Source organism: Nuphar pumila, chromosome 2 (assembly GCF_984573655.1).
Source record: "Nuphar pumila chromosome 2, dmNupPumi1.hap1.1, whole genome shotgun sequence".
Taxonomy (NCBI): domain Eukaryota; kingdom Viridiplantae; phylum Streptophyta; class Magnoliopsida; order Nymphaeales; family Nymphaeaceae; genus Nuphar; species Nuphar pumila.
Genome location: NC_143250.1, coordinates 52,636,217 through 52,655,779, shown reverse-complemented (window position 1 = coordinate 52,655,779; position 19,563 = coordinate 52,636,217). Strand labels below are relative to the sequence as shown.

General features: G+C 41.0%; 2 protein-coding genes across 2 annotated transcripts; one reads left to right on the top strand and one right to left on the bottom strand.

The window, feature by feature from the left end:
• Positions 1-74: 74 nt before the first annotated feature.
• LOC149845471 (protein PROTON GRADIENT REGULATION 5, chloroplastic-like) lies at positions 75-2,450 on the bottom strand. Its single transcript, XM_089997636.1, has 2 exons — positions 2,131-2,450; positions 75-300 (listed from the first exon to the last, which is right to left on the bottom strand). Exons 1-2 carry the CDS (start codon positions 2,386-2,388, stop codon positions 196-198), a joined length of 363 nt encoding a protein of 120 aa, XP_089853762.1. The 5' UTR covers positions 2,389-2,450; the 3' UTR covers positions 75-195.
• A 5,388-nt stretch (positions 2,451-7,838) lies between these two features.
• On the top strand, positions 7,839-18,560 carry CESA4 (cellulose synthase A4). The gene is made up of 11 exons (XM_089988065.1): positions 7,839-8,028; positions 9,161-9,282; positions 9,384-9,450; positions 10,641-10,794; positions 12,811-13,423; positions 15,005-15,142; positions 15,456-15,581; positions 16,075-16,287; positions 16,597-17,112; positions 17,319-17,669; positions 17,976-18,560. The coding sequence occupies exons 1-11, from the start codon at positions 7,839-7,841 to the stop codon at positions 18,558-18,560; spliced, it is 3,075 nt and encodes a 1,024-aa protein (XP_089844191.1).
• The last annotated feature ends 1,003 nt before the right edge of the window (positions 18,561-19,563 follow it).

Sequence of the window (19,563 nt, the reverse complement as noted above, 5' to 3'; positions counted from 1 at the left end):
ATAACATATTGCATTAGTTGGATTCCAGTCACACAAGAGTTGCCTTAATTTTGCCTTTTGACACTCTTATTCCATTTTTTAAATATTTCAAGAAGTAAGCCCATTTAATATTAATTAAGAATCATGAAAAGATCATTTACATCTCGCAAAAGTAGCACTGAAATTACACTAGAAAAGGGGAATAAAGAACTCATTTTAAGCAAGGAATCCAAGTCTTTCTCCATTCTTCTTTGCCAGTCGAATCAATCCCTGTCTCTGTTTACCATCAGCACCAATCGATTTACAAAACTCCGTAATCACCTAGGCATACCAATAGCATCACTACGTTAGTACATTGTGTAAAAAAAAAAAAACAAGTAGAAATTTAAAAAAAGATGCAGCGTTAGAATAAAACAATACAATTTTTTTGTTTTCAAGAAAATAACAAGACAAAGAAATGAACTCCCAACCTTTTCTATCCAAGTCGAGCCTAATACAATGTGCTCATAACAAACTTAAAATGAACTTATTTTTGTAGGCTCAAAAGAGTTCACTGTCGAGCTGAACTTTGCCGAGTAACAAGCAGCTTGGTTAATTTACCAGCCTTACTTGGGTGATTCACGAGCCACCAAATTATTCTGTGATAGATGATCCGATCAACTCGGTTTGATGACCCTGAGGTTTTAGGGTCTGTTGGTTATGAGAAAACTTTTGGTTGTAGGTAGGCCTGCAGAGTCCTTTTCTAGTATGCTGTATATATATATATATATATATATATATATATATATATATATATATATATATATATATATATATATATATATATATATATATATATATATATATATATATATATATATCCAATTGGGTAGGTTGGTCAGAGATTCATATTAAGTTGGCCTAGTCCCCAAGGGCTCTACACACCTGGCTAGATAACTTGGCCTAAAAGTGTCCAAAGTTGAAGGAGGTCATGAGTTTGATACTTGGGTCTGCATCCTTCGCTGCAAGGTCAAAGCTGGGTGCACTGTCGAGTGGCACGATAGACCTTGTGGGTTTTATTGGTGAAAGCCTGCACTATGGCTGCTGAGTTCACATCCATCTTAGTCATGGCTGATCAGAACAGGTTTTTTCCTTCGCTCAGCCGGGAAAAAGGAAAAAGCAAAAAAAAAAAGGTTGGTTCAGTACTACCTATACGGGTTTCGGACACTGTCAAATCAGCTAAGTTAGAAAGGGTGCAACCAGTGTTGTGAGAGGCGTACCCCTCAGTACTTGAAGTGTACGCCTCAAAGGCGAGGCACACGCTCAAGGTACTGAGACACACACTCAGTACCTGAAGCGTACTGGAATGTACGGTGCCTCCTCAACAAATGTATAAGTTTTAAATTTTAATTAAAACTTATATGCGTCCAGGCTCACATGTATAAGTTTTAATTAAAAAAAAAAACTTCTGAGGGGCAGGGCGGGTCTGCCGGCGGTCTCATGGGTCTGACGGCGGCCTTTTTTATATATACATGAAAAAACCGCTCTCAAGATCAGATGTAGCCAGTGAGGGTCTGCCGGCAGCCTCATGGTACAGACTACAGATCGTCGTCCTCCAATGCATAATTTGGTACACTCTCCTCTTATGATTTTGTACTAAAATAAGTAAAAGCAAATTAGTAGTTATTATTTAAAATTTTCATTATTTTATTAATATTATATATTTTATTATTCTGATCATGAAGCTTAGAATGCGCTTCATAACATGCTCAACGCCTGGCTTCGAACAACCTTGGTGCAACTGAATGGGCTAAGTGGACGCTTTTACTAGAGAGAAACAAATAAAAAATGAGTCTTGATGAGTGGATTCTATTCTCCACTACTTCCCGAGCTGACCAATTAGCTGAGGATTGGGCAAGAGGCAATTATCATTATTGACTTTTCTAAAATGGTGTAAAACTACGTTTAGGCATCAAATCAAATTCTACGAGTTCAAGAACTACAACGGTTTTGCCGGTAGAAAGTGTTATGAGTTCCTGAACTTGTTCAATTTCACCAAACGAAATCCAAGTGAGAAGATTGAACCAGTACTTACCAATTCAATTTCAAAGTTGGTCTCTATGAGAGAGAGAGAGAGAGAGAGAGCATCAGTTAATTGGGTTATATACATACCTGAGAGTGCAAGGCGATGGCTTTGCCCCTGAATTGGTTGAAACGCTTCTTGCCGATTATGTTCCTGGTCAGTACCACAAGGGGTGCGAACAACCCCTTGCCTTCGTTCACGTTCTTCATGACCGGGCTGGACCGACTGGGTCTGGTTGCCCGGACCGAGGACGGGACCAATCTCACCAACTTGGTGCAGTCCTCACCTGCTAGGGAGGAACCCCAACTTCCATGGAAGGAGGAAGTCAGGCTAATGGAGGTAGCCATCTCTCTCTCTCTCTCTTTCTAGAATGGTTGAAAGAGATGATTCTTTTTTGTGTAAGGTTTAAGGCCTTTGGTTGCTGGGCGTTTAGAGAGAGAAAGTCAGGGAAGGAAGGCCACACGATTTGTGGTTTGGATTATGGGTTGGGATCTCGAGTGATGACATGGACAGGTTCGTGAAGGTGTACGTGGACTGAGGTTGGTGGTCCTTGGGTTGTTGGGGCCCATTTTATAACGCGGAAATTTTGGAGCCAGGTATTCATTTCCGGGCAAGTTCATGAATTTTCGTGTAGTTCATGAACTTGGGACGCTTCAAGATGTGACGCTCAAGAGAGTTTAGAAACAAGACAAGCAGCTCATGGCTCGGGTCAGCTTGGCTCGTTAAGAGCCTATTTCGGCTTGTAAAGTAGACTAAACGAGCCGAGCCATCAGCTGATGATGAAGGTTATTCAGCATAGCACAAACAAGGGATGGTCGGCTTGGCTAAGCTTCTTAGGCTTGATTCAAACGAGCACAACTGCAGCTTGGCTTGTGCTGAGCTGGAGCTGGGCTTCATCCTAAACAAGACAAACTTGAACAGGTCAAGCTTGGCTAGTTTGGCTCGTAGACTCAAGCTTACTCGATGCAAGAGTTAGGATAGGGAAGCAAATGGGTCAAGACCCCATAAACCCAGATGGATTCTTTTAGTGGATCTAATAAAGCTTGCAAAAACACTAGCTTAATTTGGTTTGCTGTACTTATGTTAAATTTCCATATTTTCTATGGTGGTTTGCCCAATTAGGTGTGACCGGTGCTTCAGACCCAAAATCACCTGAAACCCAAGGGTGTCAATGGGTGGGGTTTGACCCAGACCCAACCGGTACCAAACCTTAGAAGGTCAGGGTTTGGTGATAAACAAGGAGGTCCGATTAGAATCTAGTTCAGACTCAAAGGGTCCGATTAACATATATAGCTGGGTTTGGTTTAATTGTAAAATTTCATACCTGACCCAGCCCTGATCGAGTTTCGACTAAGATCCACAATTTTAAATGTAAAAAAGATAAAAAAAATATTATTTTACTGGGTTCATGCAATCTTTATAGGATACAAATATGGTTCTTCTTGTGGTTTGATTGGACTCTGGTCCAGACTTGGTATCAGCATCTCAAATCAGATTTGAGTTTGGACCAAACCCAACCCATTGACTAGACCCAATTGTTAAGGCCTATTTAGTGAATGACGCTAGGCCCAGTACAAGGTGGTTTGGCTTAAATAGGATCAGCCAAGCGGGAGATGGGCTGATTGCTTCACCCTAATACATTATTAGGTTGTGTTTTTGAAAAGTAAGAATATTATTTAAAAGAGATTCACTTTCAAAATCTCATGAGAAACAAATTTTCACTTTTTAAGGCCCTTGCTTAATTTTGCTTTTAGGGTCCAATTATATCAATTTTTTTTTTTTTTATGTTTTAATTGTTTTTGAAGTACTATTGAAATGAGATTGTCATGTGATTCCAAACCAGGAGATGCAATCAAACGTACCCAAGTCACCTACCACTGTTGCCATGACCTCATCTAACATTCTAAACAAAGAGGGGGAAGGTGCAGTAGGACAACAACTCTGTCATATGTGGTAGCACTGATTTAGATAGACACTTATGGTAATTCGTGCAAAGGCCCATTGAAAACCTTCACGCATTAACCATCATGTTCATGCAGACCGAGGCCAACATGTATATATATATATATATATGAGTGCTCGTTCGATGCCCAATACAAAGTAAGCAGGGTTGAGGAAGTTTGGACATGTGACATGATCAGAGTGCAAACCCAATCCGCATAATATTTGATTAATACAAATATGATCCATATATTGCTCGAGTCTTGATTTAAGCCAGATGCTTGACACATATCCAACCCACTGGCAGCCCTAGGTAGACTGGTGCAACCAATATCTGCCCGGTCAAGTGCTCTACATAGTTCTCATTCTGCATTACACTCGAATGTACGTGTGATCTATGAACAAAACCCAATTTTTAGGACTATGCCATAGACCGGCTAAACTAGGCTAGCTCAGTGTTAGGTTTCACCTCCTCCTATCAAGGTGAGAACCAGTAAGTACTTGTTCCATGCGACTAAGCTCAACTCCATGGTTAGTTGCTTGACTCATACCATTGGAAAAGGTCAGACAAGCTAATTAATATTTTCTTATGGTAAGAAAATTTTACTAGAGTTTATAATTATTTATGTTTTCTCCACACGTCTAACCTTTTTGATTTTTTTTTATGGCGAGGAACCCTTATTGAGAACCAAATCACTTAATAATGTGCCTGCTCCCTGATAGGTAAGCCACGAGTGGAGTCACTGACACCCAAGCCCTTATGGAACCCACCAATTAAAGACACCTGCACACCTGATGGGAGTCGAACCTGGGACGAGGGTGGATCTGTCTTAACATTTTGGATGTTGAAGTTTAAAATATTGAATTTTGTGCACCAAAAGAAAGAAAGTCATGAATCAGGAAATAGGTCTCCTTGTGCCATTGTTGCCTTGTTTTTAAATTTTTTTTCTTTTTGAGAAATTTAAAAAAATACACCTAAAGTTTGCCAATTAATAAAAAAATGCACTTAATGTTTTGAAAAATGTTAAAATGGCACCTAAATTTTGGCACCGTTAATAAAAAACAAACTTTTATCCATTTAACCTAGGTTATCACTAACCAAAGATAAGTTAATAGGGATAATTTACTAGTTAACCCTTCAAAGACTCCTTCCCTCTCTCGTAGGTGCATTTTTGAAATATGATATTAAGGGTAAAATAGTAATTTTAAATTACATATATCAGCAAACTTGATGGTAGTAAACTCCTGGACCTTTTTAATTAACCATGATATTTTTATGTGCGTTTTTTTATTTTTCTAAAACTTATATGCCTTTTTTATTAATGCACAAACTTTAGTTGCCTTTTTTTTTTCTTTCAGCATAAGCAAACTGGAGTTAGGCTGACGTTTACCAATTACAACGTGTTACTTGTATCGTTTGGCCAATGATTCAGGTGAATAGGCTGAAACCGATTCTCAAGTGAATCGCCATTAAAATAATGTTAAAAAATTATTTTTAAGTTAATTATATATTTATTAAAAAATAACCAATTCAAGTATTTTCTGGTGACACGATACATATCGGCCGATTCAGACCGATACACACCAATACCCACAACACTGGTCTGAACCACATAAATGTAGTTTCACTTTGAAAAAAAAAAAAAGAAACAGTAAAAATCAAACCCTATACTTTCTTTTTTTCTTAGTCAAGAAAAAAACCCATTACTGGCCGCACATTAGCAGACCCGTGGTTGGTAAAAAGCCTTGAAGTCTTGGTGCCATAGAGCAGAGCAGTACACCCAGCTTCAACCTTGCAGCAAGGGACGTCCCATTTGGGTTTCGAACTCGTGACCTCTTGTCAACCTGGCAACAATCACAAGTCGCGTTGGCCCAGTCCAACTCCCCTCACTTTCCAGTTTCCACTAGGTCACATTGCAACCCAGCCAAGTCCGAATGCAGGGGTCAGGTCATGGTTGAAAATCTCAACCCAGGGGGGTTGGATCGTGTACAGGCCCACCTTCCTTGTAACAACGCAAAGCTGCTGGGCTGACCCGGATAGGCCCATGTCTATTTTTGACCTGACCGAGTAGCCTGTTAATGGGATGGACCTAAGTGCGGTTCGAGCGAGGCTGAGGTCCAACAAAGATGACCCAAACTCAGTCCAAACAGGGTTGAACCTGGCATGACTGATCCCAATCCAACCTAATGATGCAAAAGAAAAAAAAAAAAAACGATGGTGCCAATGATAAGGGGTAAGTACAGGGTATCCAGTTACCAACAAACCCATGTACATTCTTTTCTAATGTACGCTCCACTTGTGGATTTGGACTTATCAACAACTCAATCCTCCAAAAGTTCAAGGCTCAATTTTTGAAGGAAAAAAAAAAGGGTTTGTTAAATGCCCTAGAGAGTTCACAAATTTAGTCACGTTTCCCACAAAGGATCTATGGTCCCCTTAAGATCGACTTGATCAGAACCGGTGAATTGGATCAGATCATATTCAAAATGAATCCGGTTAGGATCCAAATACATAACCAGACATATCTGAAACTGTTCCTAAAACCCATCGCTCCGATTTTGATGGAGAAGTGCCAAGAAGAGGGTGCTGGATCATTTTGGTCTTTCCGGTTCGGATTATATTAGACATTCAGTGCCCAACAAACTCCGCAACCTGAAACAGAACCCGGCCACATAACACACAACCCGAGGCAAATGTGGCATATTCTCTACTAGGCCATAGTTGGTGATACAGATCCAAACCCACCAAAATCAGGGGAACATGCATGATCGTAAAGCGCAATTCGGATCTGGGTACATGAAATCCGAACCCGTGGGCATCCCCCAAGTATGAAGTACCAATGCTTGCTTTTAATTGAGTTGCTCAAGTGTAACCCTCCGAAACGCCTTATCTTGGAAGTCTTGAAGGTAGAACTGCCACCTTCACAAGACTTCTCTTCAACTCAACTCGACCTCTCAACTCACAGTTAGGTATGGAAAAGAAATCCTACACCTTCCCCTCCATCCCATTTTAATACATAATTAAAGGCTTCTGCTGCACAAGCCCTAAGCCTAACACCAAGCTCTTCTATTGAGGCAGCTAGCCATGGCTGCCACCAACCTATCACTTGTTGCAGGATCTCATGGAAGGGACGAGCTGCATGCCTTTCACAGCCATGAAGAGGTAAAGTAGTACGCGTCCAGCCCAGCAGGGCGGGTGTGCCCATGTGGTTAATTAAGGGTCGGGTGCGAGAGGCGGTGTTACCCCCCCCATGTCTCGTGTTCGAAACCCGCCATGGCCGTCTCTTGCGAGTAAGCCGAAGCCGCAGGCTCCCTAGGTCTTGGCTCATGACATGGCTTAGCCTGTTCAAATTCCTAGTGAACCGAACCTAGCTCAACAAGTAGAGCCACCAACACTGCTGTGATAGCCCAGTGCAACTGGACTATATGGGGAAGCCAACTTGGCTTGGGTGCACTACAATGGGCTAGAGTTAATATTGGGACACAGACAATGTAACTCAGAAAGTCTGAACAATCCGAGTCCATAATAAATAAGTTAAATAAATCAAGTTGCATATTGCTAGGCCAAGTTGGTGAGGTTGCTTGGCACGTACATGCATGGGACTTTGAGGGGTTCCAGTCCCCTCAACTTGATGAGCCAATGCATGTAACCTTAGAAGCTTGCTTCCCTTAATTGAATATGCTCTGAATTACAATGCTTTCTTTTCTTTGCTTCACATGATAGTTTCTGCGTTACCTCTTTCTCGTTAATTAGACTGCCATGGCAACATTCATGTATCGTTAATTAATTTCTGGATTCCGCTTCTTGTGGTAGTAACCATGGTTTTGTTTCCACGAACTTGATTAGACAAGATCGATGGTAGAGAACCCATCATCAAAGGCATGTAAGATTTGTCGAGACGAGATCACCCGGGATGACAACGGAGAACTGTTCGTGGCTTGCCGTGAATGTGGATTTCCGGTGTGCCGGCCTTGCTATGAATATGAAAGAAAGGAAGGCAACCATATTTGTCCTAAATGCCATACTCGCTACAAACACCACAAAGGTATATTCTAATACCAAACATGCCCTCAGTTGCTTAGGTCAAATTGAGACTCATGTCTAGGCTCGAGCTAGGTTGGTTCTAGAATCAATATTGATACTCAGTTGGCTCGGAAAGGCCGGGACTTGGATCGATCTAGTTGTGTTCAACTTGACCTGCCGGGTCTAGGTCTTGGTGTGCTACCACTTGGCAGAAACAGGTTGGACTTGCTGAGGGCATATAGCCACCTTAAAGTAGCCAGGTCAAGTGACTCAAGTCAACTACACAAATATTCAGATGTTTGAATTATTAGGCCATTAGTTCAGCTAAGTCAAATTGGTCTGGGCTGAGCCTTGTGCCAATCAACAAAAGCCACACACACTCTCTCTCTCTCTCATAGTTGGAATAGGTTGTTAAATGGCAAAAAGTTGATTAAATAATGAGTACATGATAAAAAAAATCCTTCCATTCAAAAGTATGGAGAAAAACAATGACATAAAAAAATGAGTCACCCAAAATTGGCAAATAACATCTACACGTTTAGTTTGGTTTTAATTTTATATAATAAGATACAAACCATATATATATACACATACACACGCTCACTCTCATAATCAAGCTAGCTTATATATTACAAGAATTATGGAATTGAAGTCCATGATTCAAACTTAAGATCCTGGCAAAATTGGATTCACATTAGTGTTTTTTTAACTATACTTTTTAAATAATTTTGTGCGCTAAATGTTTGTCTCAATTAAACTAGTTTTTTTTTTTTACAGCATTCTGAAAAATTGGATTTTTTTTTTGCGTGCTTAGCTTTAATGAATTTCTGTCCAACTATGCGTAACAAGGATCCCATCATTTGAAATAGGATGGGTTCCATCATACATTCAATCCTAGCCAACCAAGAGAACCATCTAAACCGTTAATTGGATGGCTAGGATTGAATGTATGATGCAACCCATCCTATTTCAAATGATGGGATCTCCGTGTTCAAAAAAGTTTTGCCAACGATGGTCAGAAAAAGGTAAAATTTTAAAATTTCAGGAAACTGATTAGTTGAATGCAGTATAGATAATCTGGCATATTACGTTACAAAAATGACTAAAATACAAGATAAATTTACTAATGGCTATTTGATTATACACACCAGCAGGATGTGCGCGGGTTGCAGGCGACGAAGATGATGATGGAGAGTACAATGACTTGGAAGATGAATTCCAGATCAAGAACTCCAAAGAAACACAAGAACGCCATCCCTCGCCCCTTAATCAATCGGTAATTAAAACATATCTCATAGAAGTAAAATCTCAGTTTCTCAATCAACACCATCATCATTCATCACAATTTTAACTAACAATACATTGATGTTATAGCAGGAAAATGGAGATCATGTGGCTCAGTGGCAGCCTAGTCGCGGTGCTTTTTCATCCATTGCTAGTAGCAGTACGTACAATGAGATCTCTTAGCTTTGAGTTTCATTTATTTTGGTTTAACTAGGATTAGCTATTCTGAATGACTGATGCACCCTCGAATCCGAGGTCGCTTATGAAAGAAATCTATGTTATCCTACTGCTATAGATTTGCGCTACCAAAGAAGTGGAATAATAAAAAATAATCATTTTAACTAATGCATAAAATTAAATAAAATACTCAGAATTTCAATCATCAACCCTCTCTCAAAAACACTGTAACGAATATTTATAGCATGAAAGGAAAACCTTAGCTCTACGGTGGATCTTGGATAAAACTGGAATACTAAAGCAAATCTGAAAATAAAAATCCCAATCCAAAACACTAATTATGGATCCAGGGTCTCTCTTCCATCACCCTTTGTTCTTAATTCTTCTTCTTCTCCTCCTCCTTAATTGGATTATTCATTACCTGATCCATGAGTGAATCTAGCTATGACCCTTTGTGCTAATGTGATAAGTATATATCTTGCATTTTGTGATGAGATTTTTTTTTTGTTAGCTATCCGTTATGTCATATGGACATAGGGAACTTTCATTTTTATGAAGTTTTCAATATGACTAGTATATGAACACGGATCCCATCATTTGAAATAGGATGGGTTTCATCATACATTCAATCCTAGCCATCCAGCAGAACCATCTAGCCCTTGATTGGATGGCTAGGATTGAATGTATGATAGAACCCATCCTATTTTAAATGATGGGATCCGTGTTCCTAGTATATATAAGATACCCGGTGCAAAATAGAGTGTCCATGTAATTAGGGCTGGTAAATGAGCCCCTGTTCGTTCGTCTTGTTTACAGCCATATAGTGTTCAGATTCGGCTCCGGTTAGCCAAGCCCAGTTTGTATAAGCTCAAGCCAAACGATCAGAGTCCGAGCTGGCTTGCCTTAATAAAAAGTATGGTTTTTGAAAGGGTTCAAAGAAGGAATACAACTCCCAACCTGTTACATACAAGAATTACCAACAACCAACTCAATTATGTATAACAAAAGATATCGTGTTTGAATCGCCATCCAAATTAACGAACCAAACATGAACAAGTTTGGGACGGGCCCGAGCCGGGCCGAGCCACTAGCTAGTTGCTCGGTTCGTTTACCAGCCCTACATGTAATATAGGTTATCCCTCATAATTAATTCGGGTACATGTGCATGTACAGTTGTAGGCAAGGACTTTGAAGGAGAAAAAGAGACGTACATCAATGCAGAATGGAAGGAGAGGGTGGAGAAGTGGAAAGCGCGCCAAGAGAAGAAGGGTCGGGTGCACCAAGATGGCAAAGGAGGGGACGACCAGGATGAAGCTGATGATAACTTGTGAGTATATATATGTATACATACTTTCTCATGGGATCCTGGATTTTCTAAGTCCAATGGTCTTGTTTTTTCTACTGGATCCAGCTTGACGTTTTACTAAGATTACAACGTCATGTCATCAAAATTGACAATGCTCAACAGGGTATGATTCGATGATCGGGGCTGAGCACTTATCAAGGTGATCGGAACCCCAAAATGCAACATGTGTCTTCAGCAGTACCCTCCATGCTTCCTACACAAGAGAGCGATGCAATCACATTGCATACTTTGAGTGCACTTGACAGCCCTCTATCTCTGAGATACAGCCTATGGGTTCCAACAGAGGATGGAGGACGGATCAGGTGCAACAGCACACTAAAGTGTGCAATGTGATTGCATCTGATCCACGACAGTACACATTTTTTTTTATAAGTTGCACTAGACGTACCAGCGATTGAGCCTAATGGTCTTATCCCTCCATCTAATATCACATTTTTTAGAAGATTGATACCCTGAGGGCGTTTGGTGTAATGTGATGGGGCCTAGGCCATTAGACGGGTGGTCAAGGCTCAATTCCTGCAAGCATCACTCTGTCGCTCTCTTGCACAAGCTGATGTTCAGCATAGGCCCTACGGGTGAGGGTCCTAATCTCGGAGTTTTATGCTATCTGGGCCCGACCACCGTAGATATGGCATCCGAGAGGGTGTTGCGTGTTCTCCTCCGAACATGAACTGTAGCTACAGTGCGTTTTCGGGGGTCCCGACTAAACGCCGCGTGCAGTATTCAGTCGGGTGTAGGGGGCGCCGTACACCACCGTACAGCCCGCAGGCTGGTGTATGACACCCCCATACACCTGACTGAGCACCCCACGCGGCACTCAGTCAGGACACATATAACCTGCCCCCGCCTTTGAGCCCAAACGCAGTTTTTTTCGGTGATAAATAAATAAATAAATAAAAAGGTTACTAGTTGGGTAGGAAGTCATGTCTCCAAGATTGGCAATGCCCAACCTGGTGGTGGTTGTCCATTAACGTAAAGTTCCAGTTTTGGGAGGGTTGGTGGGTGATTGGGTTGGTAATCTCACTCATGGAAAGGTAATGTGGAGGAAAATCTTGCAATGACTTCGAAATTTCAGTTCCAAGTTATAGAATCACAATAAAATAGCATTTGAAAATTTGTTCTTATGAGACCTAAACTTTTAGAAGACCAGTAGGGTTAGGCAATACATTATTTTGAAACAAAAAAGGCATTTTAGAAGAATTAAAGTTAAGCAATAAATTAAAATATTGCTTTCTCTCTCTATAGATTCAAATGGGTTGGACATGGATTTGGCTTCTAAGATCAGATGCCTTAAATCCAACCTGATTAATTAGCTAATCAGACCTAGTTGGTTGGTTTATATTTTTTTGTTGGTTCGGTTGTAGAGTTCACATCCAAATTAAAGTCTGAGTCCAGTTCCAATCCTAGCAATATCCAAATAGAAATACATGTAACATGCATACCAAATAAAGTTACTAGTTTATTAGATCTGGATGCAGTACTATCTGAATCTGATTAGGCCAGATCCGATTATGTAGGCTTCATTAATGCCTACAACTGAACCTAATCCAACCTGTTTCCCATCCCCACTTGGGCCATTTGCAGGATCAATATATAGTGAAGGATCCAGCATAGTACCAGAGCAATTGATGTTACATATGGAAACGGTTCAGATTTGGGTCGGATGTGGCCAATACTTACTATATCTGACTAATTGGATGTTGGCTGAATGGATTCGAATCCAGATTGGGATTTAGATGGAGAAAAGCTAATACCAAATTAGTTTTTTAATTTTTTTTAACATGTAAAGGAATTCATATATCCATCAAATCTGAATATTCGGTAGCAAAAAATCAAAACCATATATCCACATAAGATTACAATCGTTTTAGCTTACCAAATCCATCTAAAACGGAGTCTGATTTGATCGGATATTGAGGTACATTGACATCTCTCTTATACCTAAATAATATTATTTGTTTATTTGAAAAATAAAAGGATGGCAGAAGCTCGCCAACCCTTGTGGAGGAAGGTCCCGGTTCCCTCGAGAAAGGTCAACCCATACCGCATCGTCATCGTGCTCCGGCTCGTCATCCTATGCTTCTTTTTCCGGTTCCGGATCCTCAACCCGGCGAGAGATGCCTATGCCCTCTGGCTCACCTCCATCATTTGCGAGATCTGGTTTGCGTTCTCGTGGATCCTGGACCAGTTCCCCAAGTGGTACCCAATCAACAGGGAGACGTACTTGGACCGGCTCTCGGCGCGGTTCGAGCGCGAGGGTGAGCCGAACCGGCTCGCACCAGTGGACGTGTTCGTGAGCACGGTGGATCCCACCAAGGAGCCCCCACTGATCACGGCCAACACGGTGCTGTCCATAATGAGCGTGGACTATCCGGTACAGAAGGTGAGCTGCTACGTCTCGGATGATGGAGCGTCCATGCTCCTGTTCGATACTCTATCAGAGACGGCCGAGTTCGGGAGGAGGTGGGTCCCATTCTGCAAGAAGTTCAACATCGAGCCGCGGGCCCCAGAGTTCTACTTCTCCCAGAAGATTGACTATCTTAAGGATAAGGTACAGCCCACATTCGTCAAGGAACGGAGGGCCATGAAGGTACTTATAAACACCTCTCTCTCACTGAAATAAATGGGTCAGGATCGATTAGGCTGTAAACGGGTCGGATCACAATAAACAGGTCGAATATCCGGTCCATTTGGGTGAAACTGAATCCACCTAGATAATGGATTTGTGTTCGGGTCATGCAGGTTGGCAAAAATGGGAGCCCAATCCACGTAGATAAAATATTGTATTTGAGGTTTCACGTTTGTAGGGCAGATAAACCGGGAGTCCAAACAGGGCTTGCATAATTCAAAGAATGTTTAATATATATATATATATATATATATATATATATATATATATATGAATGATTGGTAGCTGCTCACACATTAGGTGCTAAATGAGCGTACTAAATGGGTTTTTTATTTTAATTATAAATTTTAACCGTACATATGTGATATATGTACTTTATTTTATAGGGATCAGCTTTTGAAGTGTTCAATTTCGATACATGGGTGGGCTTTTATAAGGTTCAAAAAATCAACAATGCAAAATCTTTGTAAATTTTTTTAGGCTTCAAATATCCTTTTTTTCATCAAAAACACATGATCCAGGTGTGGATTCTTCTTAAATCGATCATGCCCAACACATTTATGGGGTTAGAACTGTGAAAAAAATACCTAAAAAGCAGAAAAATCCATTTAGCACGCATCATTTAACAACTACCAATATATATATATATATATAACTTAACATTATGGATCGAGTTGGATATCCAAGAAAATTTATAACTCAAACCCTACCCAAATATTATACGAGTTAGGTTGTCCGTTTGGGGTTGACCCAAAAGATATAAAGATCAGCACTTTCATGAAAATATCTGGAAATTCAGATATGGAACATGGATTCAGATCTGACCCATTAATGGCCCTAGATATGTCAGTAACCTGGTGATTGCATGGGGTGCACAACCTTTGGCCAAGATCTGATCTGGGCCTGGACCTACCTGGATCAGATATTTTAGTAGGTTGTGTGTGCTGTCAGGGACAGTGGCTTGGTCTAGGCCAGTTCCAACTTTTACCAAACTGGGTCTGATTCTGATGTTCCAGTACTGGGTTCAGGTCTGAATGGACCTAGGTTAGGCAGGTCAGGGTCCGGATCTGAGTCTGAATGGTTAAGATTTGACCTGACTAGCCAAACCCCACACTTTTTAGAGATTTTATATACTTGTACCTTAACCAGGTCTGGGTCCGGTTACTAATCCGACCCAATTGTTCAATCAGACACTCCTTTGTTGGTCCAGACTCCGACCATACTTTATGGGGTTGGTATTGAGTCTGAATGGCTAAGACCCGATCCGATGACAGCCCCAACAAGACCTGGCCGTTGATTCTACCAACTTGACTGACCATGAAATACTGAGACCGATTCATCAGTATTAATTTGCAGAGAGTACTAATTGTGGGCAAGGTTCAACAGAGTCAACTATGTAACTTGCCAAATTAAGTACACAGACAAGTGTGAACCAAGTCAACTAAGACCAAAGTGATGCATGCAGTTGGGTCTAATGGTGCTAGCCTATGTCATCGCTCAATTGATATATATGAAATATCTAATGTTGCCTTTTGTTTTCAGAGAGAGTATGAGGAGTTCAAGGTGAGGGTAAACGCATTGGTGGCCAAGGCGCAGAAGGCTCCAGAGGAGGGCTGGGTCATGCAGGATGGAACCCCTTGGCCAGGCAACAACACTAGAGATCACCCTGGAATGATACAAGTACTATTAGAAATTAAATCTTTCTTTCATTTTCTACAAATCCAAGTAGAAAAACTTTTACCCCGGGGGCTGGGGGCAGGGGTCTTAGCCTCGGAGTTTTACGCTGCTGGCACGATGACCATAGGTATGACAGGCTTAGCCAGTGCGACCAGGTCTTCATGCCGGGTGTGGTTTCTTCGGGTTATAAAAAAAAAAAGTAGAAACTTTTCCAGGATTTTCAATGTTTAGGAACTCCATAAACATGTTATTTGTCCCACTTTTGTCTAACCTTTTATCCACCCTCTTATGAAATGGCATGTTGGTCATTGGGTAGGTTCATTTGGGAAGTGAAGGTGCACGTGACATAGAAGGCAACGAGCTTCCTCGGCTTGTGTACGTCTCACGTGAGAAGCGGCCTGGCCATCAACACCATAAGAAGGCTGGTGCCATGAATGCATTAGTGAGTATATCCTGTCTTCCATAACTACTGCACAAACACTTGTCTAGAAAAGTGGGATAATTTAGGATTTATACTGTATTATATGCTTCATGATATCCCTTTTATTGAAAAGAGGGGTGCATCTCCAAACACCTCCCCATAGGGGTCTCCGGTTCAAATTTTACCAGGGACTGACTCCCTGTACGTCTATATAACAAGGAAGAAGGGAAAAGGGTGAAAACAAGAAATGGGTCTCTAATGATTTATGATAATAAAACAGAAAAAGAAATGCCAAATCTTTAAGCAATGCTTGCTTTAAAATAACATGGAACGTGACCAAGTTCATGAACTCTTTTCGGGAACATGGTCGCGTTCAAACATGAAGCTAAGCGTCCGCTTGGTCTTCCAGAGCAGATCCAGTGATCGGGCTCGATCACCTAACTACGCCTCCTTGGCCTTCTTGGTTTGTGTTACTTTTTCAAATAACGAAAACTGACTGGGTATATAATTGCAGGTTCGAGTTTCTGCAGTGCTCACCAATGCACCCTTCATGCTCAATCTCGACTGTGATCACTACATAAACAACAGCAAGGCGTTGAGGGAAGCAATGTGCTTCTTAATGGACCCCCAGTTGGGGAAAAAACTTTGCTACGTCCAGTTTCCTCAAAGGTTTGATGGGATCGATCTTCACGATCGCTATGCAAATCGCAACATCGTCTTCTTTGATGTAAGTGTATCAAACATTCAGCTAACTACACATTTCTATTCACTTAAATTTTCATGTATTTACATTAAACAAATTAATTTGGAATTTAGTTAAGCTATAATACTGATCATGGTCAAGTTCATAAGCTGCCCCGTTTCTCCTAATAGTAGTAGTAGTAATAAGACTTCTACTAGTGCATCAGCAGCTCCAGATCATAAACTGAGTCATGTTTTCACTAGTTCTAAGGATGTACATGTTCACAGCTTTGTTTGCATTTCACGGGACGCAAACACGTAACAAGTTATTTACATATTGGTTTTTGATCTGCAGATCAATATGAAGGGTCTTGATGGAATCCAAGGCCCTGTTTACGTAGGAACAGGATGTGTGTTCAATCGCCCGGCACTGTATGGTTATGACCCTCCTGTCTCAGAAAAGCGTCGCAAGATGACATGTGATTGTTGGCCTTCATGGTGCTGTTGCTGTTGTTGCAACCGATCAAGAAGAAAGTCCAAGTCCAAAACCAAGTCTAAAAAAGCAGGAGGCATAATGGGATTTTTGGGTAGGAGGAAGAAGAACACCAGTAAGTTGTCCAAAAAGAGAGAGAAATTCATAGAGCTTGAAGAGATAGAGGAAGGGCTAGAAGGGTATGAAGAACTTGAAAAATCATCATTGATGTCACAGAAGAGCTTCGAGAAGAGATTCGGTCAATCATCCATTTTCATCGCGTCGACTCTCATGGAAGAGGGCGGTCTTCCAGCCGGCACTAATCCCACTTCACTCATAAAGGAAGCTATTCATGTAATCAGCTGTGGCTATGAGGAGAAAACAGAGTGGGGCAAAGAGGTCTCTCTCTCTCTCTCTCTCTCTATATATATATATATATATATATATATATATATATATATCTGTGTGTGTGTGTGTGTGTGTGTGTGTGTGTGTGTGTGTGTACACGTAAAATTGAAAAGTTCTAATGACATAAACAGTGTTCTAGTTTTAGAAAGCGCAAATCTTCACATGAGGATCTATTAAATGTTCTTTCTCTTGTGTAGATTGGCTGGATATATGGATCAGTAACAGAGGATATATTGACTGGTTTCAAGATGCATTGTAGAGGATGGAAGTCGGTATATTGCATGCCACCAAGGGCTGCATTTAAGGGGTCTGCACCAATCAATTTGTCTGACAGGCTGCACCAAGTTCTTAGGTGGGCACTGGGTTCGGTGGAGATCTTCCTGAGCAGGCATTGCCCATTGTGGTATGGATACGGAGGCAACCTCAAATGGCTTGAGCGTTTAGCTTACATCAACACCATTGTCTACCCCTTCACATCCATCCCCTTGCTTGCCTACTGCACCATTCCTGCTGTGTGTCTTCTCACTGGAAAATTCATCATCCCAACTGTAAGTTTTCTCAAGCCATGAAATTAGCATTGCTGTGCAACTGTCACTAAAAATAAGTAACTTGGTACTAGTGGTATCAATCATGCACTTCTAGGTTTTTAGGCTCTTCCGATTGAAAAATTGTACACTCGAATTGGAACATTCATAATAGAATTGGCCTCTGTATCAACGGAATCGCATCATCCTAAATGCATGTCATCACCACCAAGGAATTCTGTTCTCATACACAATGTTTCTAACACAATTTCAAGTAATACATTGTAATATGTTTCTATAGCTAACATGACATGCCTTTGTATGACGCAGCTTACTAGCTTTGCTAGCATGTGGTTCATTTTACTCTTCGTCTCAATCATAGCCACTGGAGTGCTAGAACTCCGGTGGAGTGGAGTAAGCATCCAAGACTTGTGGCGCAACGAGCAATTCTGGGTGATCGGTGGCGTCTCCGCACACCTCTTTGCTGTCTTCCAGGGTCTACTTAAAGTGCTAGCAGGGGTAGACACAAACTTCACTGTAACTGCAAAAGCATCTGGCGATGAAGATGAGTTAGGCGAACTCTATCTGTTCAAGTGGACTACTCTTCTGATCCCGCCGACGACGCTGATCATCTTGAACATGGTTGGAGTTGTTGCAGGTGTTTCAGATGCCATTAACAATGGATACAGTTCTTGGGGTCCCCTGTTTGGGAAACTCTTCTTTGCCTTCTGGGTCATTGTTCACCTATACCCCTTCCTGAAGGGGCTGATGGGGAGGCAGAACAGAACTCCCACAATTGTAGTCCTATGGTCTGTTCTCCTTGCTTCTATCTTCTCTCTGGTTTGGGTACGTATTGATCCATTTTTGCCAAAGCCACAGGGTCCTATTCTCAAACAGTGTGGTGTTGAGTGTTAGGTACCCTCATGAGAAGGATCTCCTCTTTTTGCTTCTTTTGATTGTATGTTTTGTTTTTAAGGGAGATGATGTACTTGGCCATATCGTTTTGAAGCGAGAGTGAGGCCCCACGACCACCCTGCCTTACCTGGCCCACCTCTGTACTTGGCCATATTGTTGATATATAAGGTTGGTGGGATTATAATCCACAACTGATTCAAATGTAATCAAGGACATACTAGAAAAGATGGCCTAATTAAAAAATTGTCAAATATTGTGTTTAATATGTTGCCAAAGCTGTTAATATCGAGTCTATAGATTCAATAGATTTAGCTGAAAATTACGTGAGATATTTCAGTGAACCCTTGCCTAATTTAAAGTTTAACCTAGGTTGTTTAAAGATTTTCTCTGTAAATCTACTTGACCTTTTTTTTTTCAATTTTATAAAAGCACAATGGAGGATATTTATGATGAAAAAAATATTAACTTCATGTCTTGAGCGCATATATTAATAAAATTCTATTTTACCCTTTATTCATACATGCTATAAAGGCATTCATGACAACAATTTCTTGCAACTTTTTAAAAATGACACGAAATTTCAAGGACATTTAAAGGGAGTTTTGTAATGAAACAAGAAAACAGTACAAGATAATGTCTCTAAGGGCTTACAAGAGTACAAACACAAAGTGTCACTTATGGGTAAAATACAAATCCACATTGAATCTCACAAACACAAGCCACTAAGGGCTACAACATAAAAAATATAAGGGTTTATTGATGTGAAGAATGCTTGGAAAAACATAACACTACATGGGGAAGAATCCCCTTATATAGAGCCAAAAGGAATACAAAGGGTCTAGTCCAACTAGGGGTGACAATTTCTGACACGATCCGCCAACCCGACTCTTAGGCGGGTTCGGGTTGGGCTTAGGCCAACCCGTTTAATAAACGGGTCGACCCGCGTAACCCGTTTATTAAACAGGTCGGGTTCGGGTTAGGGGTATGCCAACCCGCCAACCCG

Excerpts from the sequence above, each read along its gene's own strand:
- LOC149845471 (XM_089997636.1), bottom strand. The coding sequence starts at position 2,388 with ATGGCTACCTCCATTAGCCTGACTTCCTCCTTCCATGGAAGTTGGGGT. Across the intron at positions 301-2,130 it reads CCATCGCCTTGCACTCTCAG|GTGATTACGGAGTTTTGTAA; the intron begins GTATGTATATAA and ends TGGTATGCCTAG.
- CESA4 (XM_089988065.1), top strand. The coding sequence starts at position 7,839 with ATGGTAGAGAACCCATCATCAAAGGCATGTAAGATTTGTCGAGACGAG. Across the intron at positions 9,451-10,640 it reads TTCATCCATTGCTAGTAGCA|TTGTAGGCAAGGACTTTGAA; the intron begins GTACGTACAATG and ends GTGCATGTACAG. Across the intron at positions 10,795-12,810 it reads GATGAAGCTGATGATAACTT|GATGGCAGAAGCTCGCCAAC; the intron begins GTGAGTATATAT and ends GAAAAATAAAAG.